At 38.7% G+C, this 15487-nt stretch overlaps 1 protein-coding gene across 6 annotated transcripts; it reads right to left on the bottom strand.

The window, feature by feature from the left end:
• Position 1: 1 nt before the first annotated feature.
• On the bottom strand, positions 2-5242 carry LOC125742372 (interferon-induced 35 kDa protein homolog). 6 transcript variants are annotated; one of them, XM_049014302.1, is made up of 10 exons: positions 5085-5242; positions 4630-4668; positions 4447-4536; positions 4135-4293; positions 3466-3582; positions 3137-3275; positions 2915-3021; positions 2241-2424; positions 1429-1532; positions 2-848 (listed from the first exon to the last, which is right to left on the bottom strand). In XM_049014302.1, exons 2-10 carry the CDS (start codon positions 4639-4641, stop codon positions 648-650), a joined length of 1113 nt encoding a protein of 370 aa, XP_048870259.1. In that variant the 5' UTR covers positions 4642-4668; positions 5085-5242; the 3' UTR covers positions 2-647. The 6 variants fall into 6 exon arrangements, with proteins under 6 accessions (XP_048870259.1, XP_048870257.1, XP_048870258.1 ...); XM_049014300.1 differs by having other exon boundaries at positions 4447-4668; XM_049014301.1 differs by having other exon boundaries at positions 4630-5237.
• Between the last annotated feature and the right edge of the window lie 10245 nt (positions 5243-15487).

Genomic DNA, 15487 nt, shown 5'->3' with positions numbered 1-15487 from the left:
ACCTTGTTACTTAATCTTTAATCCTTCAAAAAGTATATTTACCCTCAAACTAGGTTGTTGGGAAATGTTTACAGCAGCTGTATAGTGTAAATTGTAACACGTTTTCACAGACAGCCTGAGAGACTGGTGCTCTCTGCTGCCACCAGGCTGTCATAGCTGGGTATTGCCCTCAAGCCCAAGGAGTGATGAAATACGGGCCATGCAAGTGGATTCTAGTGGGAACTAACAGCGTGATCAGTCAAAGACATATTACAACAATCTCTCAGTGTAGTTGTACTTGTTGTACTGTGATCAGTCTTTGCAAAATATCAGTTCAAACATTCCACATGTGATCATGTAACATTTCTGATCATGGTACCAAACATGCTATTCTAAAACATAAACATATATTTTCATATGTCTTTCAGTTACATACATTTTAGTGCATAATATTCATAAGCATAAGTATTTAGATTAGACTTAGTGATGACTTAATGAAATGTAACATCATCTTCAAAATCAAAACTTATTCCCCAGCTAACTACTAAAGATTTTCCTTTGTAGAATTGACACATGGACATACATACAGCTTTTTAGTGATATATGAGAATTTATAAAACTTAATAATAGTATCATTATATTATAGACTGGCCTGTAGTACTTCAGACTCAAGGGTCTGCAGAATTGTCATTGTCAAAGACAGCAAGCTTGTTGTGACCGACAGGGTTGAAGGCAATGGCTTCAATTTCGCCTCCACCATTAGAGGACTTTTGGAAATGGACCTCCAGGCTGTCCTGCATGGTGTCCTCATCCATGATACTGGGAATCCCAGTGAGTGACACGGTACGCCCGGACACAGACAGCTGGGTCTGAGGATGATCAGGAGTAAGAGAAGAACCTTAAAATCTTTATTTTTATTTTCCAAGGCTGCTTTTAGTCACCAAAATAAAGTAAGTATTTTTTATTTTGTTATATTAAGCTGACAAATATAATGTATTAAATTTGCAGGCACTTCCCATTTTAAATAGTAGCATACAAATCTGTAAATGACTTGTAGTAGAAATTTAGGATATATTGAACTTTTTCAAAGGACAATGGGATGTTTGGTACATGTCCACCAGGGTGGTGGTAGTCACAATAAAAGCTGTCGACTGAAGAGGTAGGGTGAGGGTGGGGGTTAAAGTTTACGTTTAAGTTTTAAACAAGGTTTGTCAAGGCCTCTTTTTAGAGGACATCCCTGGGTAAGCAGCCCAGCATTTGAGATATAAATAGTTTCAAGATGTACTATAAGTTCTATTTAAGGAAAATGCTTAAAAACACATCTTACATTGAGCATTGAATACACTTAAACCTATTGACTGAACACTGTGAAATACAAAATGGCTGAATAAAGAACTGTATAAGTAATTGCTGTTTCAATGGATTGTCATCATTCTCATTAATATTTACCTGCAGGGTGGTTATTTCCCCATTCACAAAGGGAGTCACTCTAACTCTCTCCTTCTTGTCTATTTGCACATCCTGGTACTCCTTACGCACCAAACCTTCAGTAACTGAAAAATAGCCTCTATTAGGTCAGTCTTCACTTCTTTTATAGGGATTTTACTGAATAAAAACCTCATTCCGTACATTGCAAAAGTCTTAGGCAGTCAAAGAAAATTATATTTAAATGATCTTCATGTTCGTGTAAAACTATGACTTCCATCAGTGTGTCAGCTTAGCCATTTTAAGCCTCTGAAAGTTCCCTCAGTATTTGCAGCAACCATCCAATGCACCCATGTATTTTTGACTCAACCACTAGTATACCATGTCTGGCTCATAAATACCTTATTGAGCTATTTAACTAATTGATTAAGTTAATGAATTATGTAAGATGGCGGTGAAATGTAACAAATACATGAAATGAGGTGCCCTTGAGGAGAGGTTTGGGAACTACAATAGTGTCCTTCTAGACATCCAACAACATATCAGTAACTTTTTGGAGAACTGAAAACATTCTTATGGCGTTGTTAATTTGCATATATTTAAAGGATAAATTGTGTGTTTATCTCACCAAATATACACCTACTACATAGATAAATAGCTTTATCCATTTTCTTTCACTAGGATTTTTGCACCGTACTCTATATCGATGAAACTTGAACCAATTCAAAAATTTTATAAAATTCAATCTATTATCTCCCTATTAAAGTTAGTCTTGTACCCAGACTACTAAGATGAATTTTAGCATACATACGTTGTTATGCTATGCCCATACCTACCATCACCATTCAAGAACTTTATGACCACATTGGAATCTTCCAGCATATCAATGGACTCCACTTCACCTCCTCCATTGCGCGTCTTGCTAAAGTGCAGCTCCAGCTTATCCAAGAGTCGGCTTTTTTCAACGTTCTTTGGCAGGTTGGAGATTAGAATGCACCTGGGACACTCATGGATGTCCATCTGACCGTTCAACGCATAAAAGAACCATGTCAGTCATCTGTACTGCAGATGACTGCTTTGATAAAGATAATACAGGCAGTCCCTACGTTACAAACAAGATGCATTCCCTAAGTCAGTCTTAAGTTGAATTTGTAGGTAATTCGGAACAATATAATACACTGAATAATAATAACAAGAAAAGTAACTACATGTGTTACTGTGCATTACCTCAGGCTGACGAATCTCTGAAGCTGCACAATGTTTTCATGAGCATCACAAAATAGTACATGTTCATTATTATAAATCATTGTATTTAAGTCATAGGCAGTTTGTTCTCTGTAAGTTGATTATATATATATATAAATTTTAGCATGCATGCTTATGTATGCTATGTATGTAAATAGTATATATATAAACTCTATTAAACAAAGAGCTAGTCATTCCTTGGTTTAATTAATTTTGTCATAGTAAATTAATCAAGACCATTTATATAAATAAGGTGGTGCTGTACCTCTATGAGCTTTGGGATGAGGAACTGTACAGGATTGGCCTCTAGGGTTATGGAACATTCGTTCAACTGGATCACGTGCTTCTGAAGAGCCAGAACTTGCTGTGCCACTACAGGAAAAGTTTACAAAGAGATTCAAAAGTACATAAAGCATTTTTCCTCATGATTGTAGATTAAAATACAAAAAAGACTACGTTCTCCAGGTGGGTAAACCAAATGGCTCACCTTTCTCATCTTCAAATGTGAGCAGCACAGTCCCACCTTCCATGGGATAGACGATTTGAGAATTCACATCCAAACCTCCTGCCTTACTGCTTGCATCTCCGGCGAAAACCAACCGCTTTTCAGGCACAATTGCAGACAACTACAACAGCATTTGCAGCATTATGAGATGTTCACCAAACAAAGGAGTGTAAAGCAAGCAAATCCAGTTCAAATGATTCTCATTTCAGTTAAAGTCTTTACATTCAATTGACTGCCCATTTTGATCCTTCCCCATTGTCCAGAGTGCTACAGAAGAGGCCAGGGCACAGTTTGTGTTACTGATGGTTCACCTGTGTCTGCTGTGTTTGCTTCTCATTCAGCCTGTCAGCACGCTCAAGGTCATCCTTCATCTGCATCTCCACTGTCTTCAGACGATCCTCCTCCTCCTGCAGCTTGGCAAGCTTCATCTGGCAGAGAAGCAACATTCACATCTGGACTAGCATGCTGTGCCCATCGAAGTCACATGCATATTCACAAAAAAAATGATGTCTTGTTGATCAGCTCACTTCAGGCAAGGTAATGGCATTCTTTATCAGACTGTTTTTGGTTCTTGCACTATAGTAAAATTATTGTCTTAATCTCTTGCACTGTCCTGTATATTCGTCTTCTGTAAATATTTGTATTCTTATTTGTATTCCTATTTTTACACATAGAGTTCTGTGAAGTGCTTTTCCTGTATGTCGAGTAATATTATTATGTACTTCATGTTTGGCATTGGAACAGTTCCAGTATGCTCATACATACTGAGAGTAAAGTGAGAGTAAAGTGAGTTCTGGTTCTGACCTACCCCGCCCCCACCCCTGTTGCATATTCAACATTACTTAAACAGCAAGGTAAAGCAATGAATCAAAGTCCTTAACTAATACCTAGTAATAACCTTTCTGCAAGACAATAAGGAATTACATTTCCAAAGATACATATCTCCCTGCCCAGCTCTTTTATAGCCTTAGATACAGTACCTGTAAATCATGCATACTTCGGCTGTGCTCTTTCTCCTCCTCTTCAGTTTCATGCTTGATTTTTTCGCTGTGTTTCTGAAATCCCTCAGCCAGTTTACAAAGCTCATCTTTGGAGTCACTAAAGTCTTGCTGGTCTTTCAACAACTGCGCATGAGCTGTCTACATACGGTTTCCGTATGGAAGGAAACAGAATGTATTTTTTGGTATTATATATCGGATTAATTTTTGCCAGTTTCTAATGTCTATCTTCTGAGCATCTACATAAAACAGGCTCACCGTATAATACAAGAGTACACACCGTATTATACACACCTCGCACATCTTAATCTCCTGCTTGATCTTTTTTAGATCATGTAAATCATTTTTAAGTATCGTCTGAGCATTCGTCACGGCTGAATCGTCCTGTAGAAAACAATTGCATCCTGTCATGAAGCAAATAAGTTGTCTATATAAAGGATCGTTAAGACTTTTGGAAAGAAAGAGGTGTATGTTTACCGTATTAGACATTTTTACGTGAAATCTCTCGGTCGACAGCTGGAAACATGAGAATGGATTAGTAAATTGCATTACATTTAGCATGGTTATTTACTCTCGTAAATGTTTACTTCTTTTTCTGAAGTTTTTGTGCTATTTAGGAAAGAAAATTGGGCACACAAAGCAAAACATCGTCACTCGGTAAATGTAACGAAAGTAAATGTTAACGATGTCACGAAAATCAAAATCTTTCACATGAATTTCGCACTTTGCAACCAAATTTTTGTTTCATCCTAGATTATCGCTCTTTCTCTCCCCGCAATCGGTTAACGTAATGTGAATTATTCAGCTAAACATATAAATACTGACTTCCATTTTTCCCTGCATTAGCAATTAAAATGACCATACATTCTCGAGAAAGCAGGTCTGAACATTACTCAAAACCATTAGAAGAAAGCTGTCACATAGATACTTACCGCCTTAGATTTAATCCAGTGACAAATAAAACTTACATATTAAGTTAGAGTAGTTGTAAATATGTGCTACGTGATAACACTCCTTTCATTTTCGGTTCTAGGTTTGTGACTTATGCTTCAAAGGTGTTGCTGGGTAGACGCGCAAAACTTGATCCACCGGAGTGGTGAGTCCATACTTATACCTAACAAACCATTATTTAATTAATTGAAATGATGGACATTAAACAGTGTCAAAATACATCTAAAATGAATATCAGGTAACCTTTATAGTTAAAAATCATCATAATTATGAGCAGGGTTACGCACTCTCCCGCTTGCGTCTAGTGTGACTCTCACGCTCAAGCAAATCAATATTATTCCATTATAAACCTAAAATTAGCTACATCAAAAGCGTTGGGGCAGTTTGCAAACCCTGCAGACTATTTACACTGTCTGGCCAAAAAAGTCACCGTTTTAATTTAAATCAGCAAGTACTTAAGAGCCAATGACTGGGTCATTATTACAGCTCAGTAGCGTTATGCGTCAATAAAGTTAAGTCAGTTGAGTACCTGAATGACCAGGTTATCCCATCAATGGATTTTTTCTTTCCTAATGTCATAGGCAAATTCCGGGACGATAGTGAAAAGATTCATCGGGCTCGGATAGTCAAAAAGTAGTTCAGGGAGCAGGAGGAATTATTTTCACACTTGAACTGGCCACCACAGTCCTGACCTTAACCCCAAGATTCAAGAGGTTTATTCGTCATGTACGTCGTTGTACACATACAACTTACTGAAATGTAACCATGGTCACTCTGAGCAGCTGTGCATGATAAGAGAGTAATGAAATATATAAAAAGAATATAAAATGTATAAAATATGTTCAGCTGTACATAATCTATACATAAGTGATAAGGTAAAAGTAATTGAGCTGTGCAATATAAGTGCAATGTGCAAGAGACCTGAGAAATGTACCGACAATTTGGACAGTATGAACTGAATGTAAACAGTGATCATGGGATTATGGGCAAATGTCAGTGTCACAGTGACTGAAGAGTCACTGTAAAGTCTGGCAGAAGAACTAAGGGCACTGAGACTTGTCCTGGTCCTTGACTTGGCCTTATGACCTGGGGAAAAAAAGCTTTTTTTGACCTTTCAGTTCTGGTCATAAGGCTGCGGAACCGATTGCCTGAGTTCAGCAGGCAGAACAGAGAGTTATTGGGGTGGGAGGGGTCTTTGAAGATTTTTGTTGCTCTGGTCCTACAGTGGCTGGTGTAAATGTCTTGTAGGGAGGGCAAGGCAGATCTGATGCAGTGTTCATCTGCTCTTTCCGGTCCTTGGCAGAGCAGTTCCTGAACCATGATGTGATGTGGAATGGCTCCAGTCTCCATAGGTCCGCCCAGGTGATTTTCCTCTTGGGAAGGTCCCATTTGGTCCTGGCTCCTTGGGAAGTTAGTTCCACTGCCCTTGACCTTCGTCCCTCCTCTTCCAGGTTCCGTAGCACCTCTTGAATCATGGCTCTTCTGTCACTGGTTCTTGCCTTCCCCCGCTGTTGGAATTGGGAGGCTCCAAGTTGTTTTATGTGCAACTTGGTCCTGGAGGAACAGTGTTTCGTTTCACTGTATACAGTGTATATGACTGAAATGGCAAATAAACCTGAACGGGTGAGTTCGGAGCGGCCACACTCTTTACACTGTACCTTTAATTTAATGTAAAATAAAGTTGTCCTCCGAAGAGGGGAGGTGGTTGTGGGCAATAAAGAAAGAAAAAAAAGAATGATGGTGTCATTCATTGTCTTGATCTCTTGCACTGTGTCTTCTGTACTGTATACAAGTCTGCCCAGAATGAAGACAACATGGACTGGAGTTGGGCATAAAACTCCAGGGCTGAAAACCGCTCCCACTCTGTGCTGGCCAGTGTCCCTATGGAATGCAAAATATTTCCATACAGAAGAATACGAATGTCTTTTCGTGAAGTTCTTGTTTGCTTTTCTCCTTTTCACTCATTTTTTTTTAATTTTTCAGAAACGTGTCGCACAGCTTATGAATGAGTCCAACAGTAAGTACAAAAATAATTATGGTTGTCTCAAGGATCGCATGCAATGCTCATGAGCGGAGGCAGAAAACTTTAGACTGATTTTTTTAAAAAACCTATAGACCTACTAGATAATGTTGCGAAGGGACCATCATTGAAATTGTAAGGCTTGCTAAGTTTGGTTTCCATTGAAGTAAAAATACTTTAGTGCAACTTATTTATGGTTGGAACCCAAGAGGTACAACTGCATGTGCATGTGTATGAAATGCCATGTTGATATTAACATCACACATCGTGCATGCCTAGTGGCACACTGCATAGCGGGTAGCGCTGTCACCACACACCGCCATTTCATGTGTGTGAAGTGTGTATGTTCACCTGTGTGTGCAAGCCTTTGTACGGTGCAAAAACGTTAATTAAGTGAACTGCAGTGCCTAAAATGACCATATATATGTGCACCCTGCAATTTGTGGTTGGTTCCTGCCTCGCACCAATTACTATGTATACATTATATTATATTATATTATAATATATATTATTATTCGATGAATTGTAAGATTAATTGGTTGATTATGCGATTATTGATATAATCAATAATGACAGTCCTATTAACCACTGTAGATCAGTGGTATCCAACCTTTATTTATAATAAGAACAACTTTTACAGAGAAAACAATCTGGGAAGCTACTGAGGTTTTGTTACTGTGGGGAGTGGAGCGAGTATGCCTCGGTAGGCTATGCTAACTACAGTATTCCGGGACAAAACTGCTGCAGATTCTGCCACTATTCAAAATCCAAATCTTGGCCCTAGGAACTTACTGTATATGATGACCTTTGTTCTAGCTTGGCTTCCATTGAAAGAAACTGTCCTTAAAAAACTGTTAAAGGAGCTGATCATTTATGCTCCTATTTTCATTTTGCATAGTAAATTAAAATGATCAGTTAGTTTGCTAATTAGGCTAGTTAACTTGTTTTTATAATATAGCCTGTAATAACCAAATTTATTAGCAGAAACAATTGATTTCTAAAGTCCGACAATGACATGATCAGCAATGAAAAACATCAGTTGTCTGTTTTCTCCTATTAACAGCAGCTCTACGCTAATACTGGCTGACCAGTACTGTACACAGTGAGTCATCAATCGTACGAGGTTTGTTATACCAACCCAAGTTAAGAACCCAGTTGTTATGAAAGGCAGGACACACACCAGCCACCAAGGGAAAGCTGGATCCATCAAGCTGAAATGGACACACATTGATCTTCTTGTTCATAACCAAGTGTTGCTTCTGCTACCAACACTGCAGTTCATTCAAATTTAACTGCATAGCTTTACCCACAACCCTGACTGGGATGATAATCTGCAATGACATCAGTAAAACTGGACCTGAGGTTTCAGTTTCATCACCGACTATCAGATTGACACCGACCTGGTGGGCACGAGGTGATTGTAGTTATACACCTTGAAAAAGGCCTTGATTTTGTATATCTGCAGTTTTATTCTTGCCCATTTTTGTGGTCACTTACCATTTTAGCGGTCAGTACCAGACACTAATGCGTCTGTAAGGATGGTCGGTAATGCCGACGTCAATATTCTTGAAAGAGGGGGAAAACAATTACTGTATTAATTTCAACCTCTCTGAGTTGATGATGCCTTCCGTATTATTTTAACATGTCTGCAATAAGAGATGCCCAATTTTCAGAGCACCTTGCTGATACTTCTTGTAAAATGTTACCAGTTTACACAGCAATTCGCAAGTTGTACTGGGACTTGGAACAGAAACAAGCAAAGCTAATTATTGTTGTTAGGTCCATGTATGGTTTTAGTTAAATCGATTAATATAAGACTCTACAAAGTTAGTTTGTATATTTTGGCGTTGTGAAAATCAGAAAATACGCGACACTTTTACAATGACAGCTTTGCGGCTCCATAGCGTCCCGCCAGGACCATCTCCACCTTCCCCGGCTTCTTGAACTTGCCCATATATGAATCACACAAAAACAACAACCGTCACACATGCGCCATCCAAGTGCTGTCGCAGCCTACGCTGCTCTTTCAGGTGCTGATGTTCGTACATTTACCAAGTAGCCAGAAAACACTATCAGCAACCAATAAAAAAAGTATAGACTTATAATGTATTATTATAACTTCCATTATTATACACAGACAAGTATTAGTTAATGGCCAGCCAGCTAACTTATAACAAAGTAAAAGGCGAGTAGTTTAACGTTTTCAACGAAATGAAGCAAGTCTATAGAACGATAAAGCTGCCAGTCTGGGACACAAAAATACGTTTAATGTTAGTAGGTATCTTAAAAGGTCCCTGAACACAGTTACTGTATACAACATATCCAGCAGTTACCGCAGATTAGCCAATTTAGGTCAGCTGTCTGAAGTTAGATTTTCAATTCGAGACAAGTGTATTTATGTATTACATACAAGTGTATGTATTTACATGTATGTAAGAGTTTATTATATTATAAATAGTCAACATGGTTTGCAAACTGCCCCAACGCGTTTGAGCTGGCTAATTTCAGGATTGTAATTTTTTGCTCTGACTTCTAACACATAACCGCTGCTCGGTAAACAGGAAGCAGCGTATTACTTCGGTAAACGCTCGACGGAAACTGTTGTGCCGAATTCTGCACCCCTGCCGTGAAATGCACCCCCTGTCGGGAGCGCGCACCGCTCTTTTCTTCTATTCGAAGTGGGAAAATACGTAGTTCCGTCAATCTAAATATGCAACAGAAATATTAAATTGCGTTTGCACATTTAGAAGACCACTGTCCCACTTCACGAAGGCTGCATTTAACCCATATAAAACTGATAAACTGTGACATGTAAACGATGAGCTCCGAACGAGAACGTAGGTGATTTATTTGTCTCGTCATCAGTTTACTAGTTTGAGAACAAGGAAGTCCTTCGCTTTAAGAATCAAAGCAAATTACAAAGTATTATTCCCTATACATATCTAGTAATGATCTTTTTCCACAATGAAGAGAGTGTTCTGGTACAGTGATCCGAAATACCTAAACAAAAAAGATATTTATCTTTATGACGGCTAATCTGGCAGGAACTTCATTTCCATTCTCCCCTTTTATTCCATCACGAAATGCTGCTATCAAGCGACATATTTAAAGAAATAGATAATAATTAATTAATTTCATGAATGCCATATCACGTGCAGCGCGGGGGTGAGGGGGGGGGGGGTGCATTTTACGGCAGCTTACTTGTTTCGTATTTAAGAAACTGGCTCAGTACCTGTGCTATTAGTACCTTACAAAGTTCGCTCTGTTTATTGATCTTGATCTATTGTGCAGGTTTATAAAAAGCATATTAGGAGGAGGTGAACTGACAGGAACATGCAGGGGTGGAAGGGGGTGTGTCCTTTAGCATAAGGGTATGCACCCTTTTTAAATCTATCTGCTAAGATAACAACATTAGGGGACCTGCCATGAATTGCACCCCCTTTGAATTCTTGAAGCATTTTGGTATCTAATCACCGGAGACGGAGATACAGGGGGGTACCATTCACGGCAGGGTACCTGCCGGGAATTGCACCCCCTTTGAATTCTGGGTCTGAATGTCCTACATAAATGAAATTTGCTCAGGTAGTACACTTTGCCATACAGAATGTACTGTCCAAAGCATTTTGGGATCTAATCACCAGAAACAGAGATACAGGGGGGTGCCATTCACGGCAGGGTACCTGCCGGGAATTGCACCCCCTTTGAATTCTGGGTCTGAATGTCCTACATAAATGAAATTTGCTCAGGTAGTACACTTTGCCATACAGTGTGTACTGTCCAAAGCATTTTGGGATCTAATCACCAGAGACAGAGATACAGGGGGGTGCCATTCACGGCAGGGTACCTGCCGGGAATTGCACCCCCTTTGAATTCTGGGTATGAATGTCCTACATAAATGAAATTTGCTCAGGTAGTACACTTTGCCATACAGTGTGTACTGTCCAAAGCATTTTGGGATCTAATCACCAGAAACAGAGATACAGGGGGGTGCCATTCACGGCAGGGTACCTGCCGGGAATTGCACCCCCTTTGAATTCTGGGTATGAATGTCCTACATAAATGAAATTTGCTCAGGTAGTACACTTTGCCATACAATGTGTACTGTCCAAAGCATTTTGGGATCTAATCACCAGAGACAGAGATACAGGGGGGTGCCATTCACGGCAGGGTACCTGCCGGGAATTGCACCCCCTTTGAATTCTGGGTCTGAATGTCCTACATAAATGAAATTTGCTCAGGTAGTACACTTTGCCATACAGAGTGTACTGTCCAAAGCATTTTGGGATCTAATAACCAGAAACAGAGATACAGGGGGGTGCCATTCACGGCAGGGTACCTGCCGGGAATTGCACCCCCTTTGAATTCTGGGTATGAATGTCCTACATAAATGAAATTTGCTCAGGTAGTACACTTTGCCATACAATGTGTACTGTCCAAAGCATTTTGGGATCTAATCACCAGAGACAGAGATACAGGGGGGTGCCATTCACGGCAGGGTACCTGCCGGGAATTGCACCCCCTTTGAATTCTGGGTCTGAATGTCCTACATAAATGAAATTTGCTCAGGTAGTACACTTTGCCATACAGAGTGTACTGTCCAAAGCATTTTGGGATCTAATAACCAGAAACAGAGATACAGGGGGGTGCCATTCACGGCAGGGCACCTGCCGGGAATTGCACCCCCTTTGAATTTTGCAGGAAAATGGACATCCAATTTTAAATTATTTAGGTTCCCCTGAATCACAATGTTTTATGGAGTGATCTACAGTTAGACAGATACAGAGCGCTCCGTTATGTCAGGATTCCTTTTTCAAGAAATGTAAATAGCAATCGCTAAACTTATCATGTATGTTTTGGTACCAAGTTTGCATCATGATTCACAGTTAAAATTACAGTTTGAACGCCAATGATCTTGGATGCCAAAAAAATGAATATGCTGCCTCATGACAACACATGTAATGCACTGTACCTACACAGATTATGAAACAGACCTTGCTGATGTCAAGTGGGCATGAAATGGGATATAATGTAGAAACTTAACTTAATGTTCTAGTTATAATTATTCATTTCAACATTAAAGTTTTCCTATAGATATCATCTGAGATTCAATAGGCAAATTATTTTGTGAAGGCATAGAAACTTTAATAATAAATACAATTAACAATCCCAACAATGACTACAAACTAAACGCTTAATAAAATCAAAAGTTCACTTATTATTATGGATAATAATAATAATGTTAGAAAACAATTAGTTGCATTGTCAAATAAATAAGTAATTAATCCTACATGAAACACAAAACTAATAAAATGACAATTCCTTATGTGCATGCTGGACAAATATAGTCCTGATCAATAGGAGGATTCTGCATGCAGTCATGGTGGTACCATCTGCTGCAAACATCACAGCAGACCTAAAGGGAAGGGAGAGTGTTTCCATTAAAGTATGGTTAACACTTATCACATTAAGTATTCAAAGCAATTAATGTAATCAGAATAGGTAATTCAGGGAAGATTATTGCCTACATATAACAAGTACTGTCCTAAAACACAAGTAAATATGTACAGCGCCCTCCACAATTATTGGCACCCCTTGTAAAAACTTGTAAAAAAGGCTTAGAAAAAATCTTCCTCTCAGTGAAGTAGCTTCATCTCACACTGAAATAAATTTGAAAAATCCAACCTGTCTTTGAAATAAATTTATTCAAAGAAAAAACAAATCTTTCATTAAGAAATAATAATTTTTCATAAAAACACATGTGCCACAATTATTGGCAGCCTTAATACTTAATACTTTGTACAACCTTCCTTTGCCAATATAACAGCACTAAGTCTTCTCCTGTAACATTTTATAAGATTGGAGAATACAGAGCAGGGTATCTGAGACCATTTCTCTTTACAGGTCACCCATTGTCCTAGGCCCTCTCTTGTGCACTCTCCTCTTCAGTTCAGCCCACAGGTTTTCAGTGGGGTTCAGGTCAGGGGACTGGGATGGCCATGGCAGAAGCTTGATTCTGTGATCAGCTAGCTAATTTTGTGTTGATTTGGACATGTGCTTAGGATCATTGTCCTGCTTGAAGACCCAGTATTGACCCAGGATGGCCCAGTTTTAGTTTCCTAGCACAGGCAGCAAAATTTTGATTAAAAATATTTCATGGAGTCCAAAATTCCATGTATCATAACAAGGTTTCCAGGGCCATTGTAGGAAAAACAGTCTCACATCTCAGAACCTCCACCATATCTTAGATGGGATAAGGTTTTTTTTTTTACTACAGCCATCCTTCTTTTTACACCAAACCTACTTTGAATGTTTATTACCAAAAAGCTCCACTTTTGTTTCATCAGACTATTAAATTTTGGTTCCAGTCAAAGTTGTAATAGTCTTTCGCAAACTCCAGCTGTTTACGTTTGTGGTTAGCTGACAAAAAAAGTTTTTTTTCTGGCATACCATCCAAATAATACATTAGAATGATTGTGGCATCTGGTGTTTTTTTACGGAGACCCCAGTTAATCAGGAAGTCATGGATTACAGCTTGAAGGTTCCTTTTCACTCCAATCAACTCAAAGTTGTACAATTTACATGGGAAACATGCTTCAGTTACATTGTGTTCACTGTAATTTCCAAGGCTGCCAATAATTGTGGCACATGTGTTTTTATGAAAAATTATTATTTCTTAATGAAAGATTTGTTTTTTCTTTGAATAAATTTATTTCAAAGACAGGTTGGATTTTTCAAATTTATTTCAGTGTGAGATGAAGCTACTTCACTGAGAGGAAGATTTTTTCTAAGCCTTTTTTACAAGTTTTTACAAGGGGTGCCAATAATTGTGGAGGGCGCTGTACATATTTACTTGTGTTTTAGGACAGTACTTGTTATATGTAGGCAATAATCTTCCCTGAATTACCTATTCTGATTACATTAATTGCTTTGAATACTTAATGTGATAAGTGTTAACCATACTTTAATGGAAACACTCTCCCTTCCCTTTAGGTCTGCTGTGATGTTTGCAGCAGATGGTACCACCATGACTGCATGCAGAATCCTCCTATTGATCAGGACTATATTTGTCCAGCATGCACATAAGGAATTGTCATTTTATTAGTTTTGTGTTTCATGTAGGATTAATTACTTATTTATTTGACAATGCAACTAATTGTTTTCTAACATTATTATTATTATCCATAATAATAAGTGAACTTTTGATTTTATTAAGCGTTTAGTTTGTAGTCATTGTTGGGATTGTTAATTGTATTTATTATTAAAGTTTCTATGCCTTCACAAAATAATTTGCCTATTGAATCTCAGATGATATCTATAGGAAAACTTTAATGTTGAAATGAATAATTATAACTAGAACATTAAGTTAAGTTTCTACATTATATCCCATTTCATGCCCACTTGACATCAGCAAGGTCTGTTTCATAATCTGTGTAGGTACAGTGCATTACATGTGTTGTCATGAGGCAGCATATTCATTTTTTTGGCATCCAAGATCATTGGCGTTCAAACTGTAATTTTAACTGTGAATCATGATGCAAACTTGGTACCAAAACATACATGATAAGTTTAGCGATTGCTATTTACATTTCTTGAAAAAGGAATCCTGACATAACGGAGCGCTCTGTATCTGTCTAACTGTAGATCACTCCATAAAACATTGTGATTCAGGGGAACCTAAATAATTTAAAATTGGATGTCCATTTTCCTGCAAAATTCAAAGGGGGTGCAATTCCCGGCAGGTGCCCTGCCGTGAATGGCACCCCCCTGTATCTCTGTTTCTGGTTATTAGATCCCAAAATGCTTTGGACAGTACACTCTGTATGGCAAAGTGTACTACCTGAGCAAATTTCATTTATGTAGGACATTCAGACCCAGAATTCAAAGGGGGTGCAATTCCCGGCAGGTACCCTGCCGTGAATGGCACCCCCCTGTATCTCTGTCTCTGGTGATTAGATCCCAAAATGCTTTGGACAGTACACATTGTATGGCAAAGTGTACTACCTGAGCAAATTTCATTTATGTAGGACATTCATACCCAGAATTCAAAGGGGGTGCAATTCCCGGCAGGTACCCTGCCGTGAATGGCACCCCCCTGTATCTCTGTTTCTGGTGATTAGATCCCAAAATGCTTTGGACAGTACACACTGTATGGCAAAGTGTACTACCTGAGCAAATTTCATTTATGTAGGACATTCATACCCAGAATTCAAAGGGGGTGCAATTCCCGGCAGGTACCCTGCCGTGAATGGCACCCCCCTGTATCTCTGTCTCTGGTGATTAGATCCCAAAATGCTTTGGACAGTACACACTGTATGGCAAAGTGTACTACCTGAGCAAATTTCATTTATGTAGGACATTCAGACC

Source organism: Brienomyrus brachyistius, chromosome 5, assembly GCF_023856365.1.
Source record: "Brienomyrus brachyistius isolate T26 chromosome 5, BBRACH_0.4, whole genome shotgun sequence".
NCBI classification, from domain to species: Eukaryota; Metazoa; Chordata; class Actinopteri; order Osteoglossiformes; family Mormyridae; genus Brienomyrus; species Brienomyrus brachyistius.
The sequence above is the reverse complement of the archived record's forward strand: the minus strand, read 5'-3'. Positions and strand labels throughout refer to the sequence as shown.

What these genes read in the sequence shown, in the direction of transcription:
- LOC125742372 (XM_049014299.1), bottom strand. Translation starts at nt 4,713, where the DNA reads ATGCTAAATGTAATGCAATTTACTAATCCATTCTCATGTTTCCAGCTG. An exon ending in AAAGTTCTTGAATGGTGATG is followed by an intron (nt 1,533 to 2,240) that starts GTAGGTATGGGC and finishes GCTATTTTTCAG; the next exon opens with TTACTGAAGGTTTGGTGCGT. An exon ending in GGGAAATAACCACCCTGCAG is followed by an intron (nt 849 to 1,428) that starts GTAAATATTAAT and finishes GATCATCCTCAG; the next exon opens with ACCCAGCTGTCTGTGTCCGG.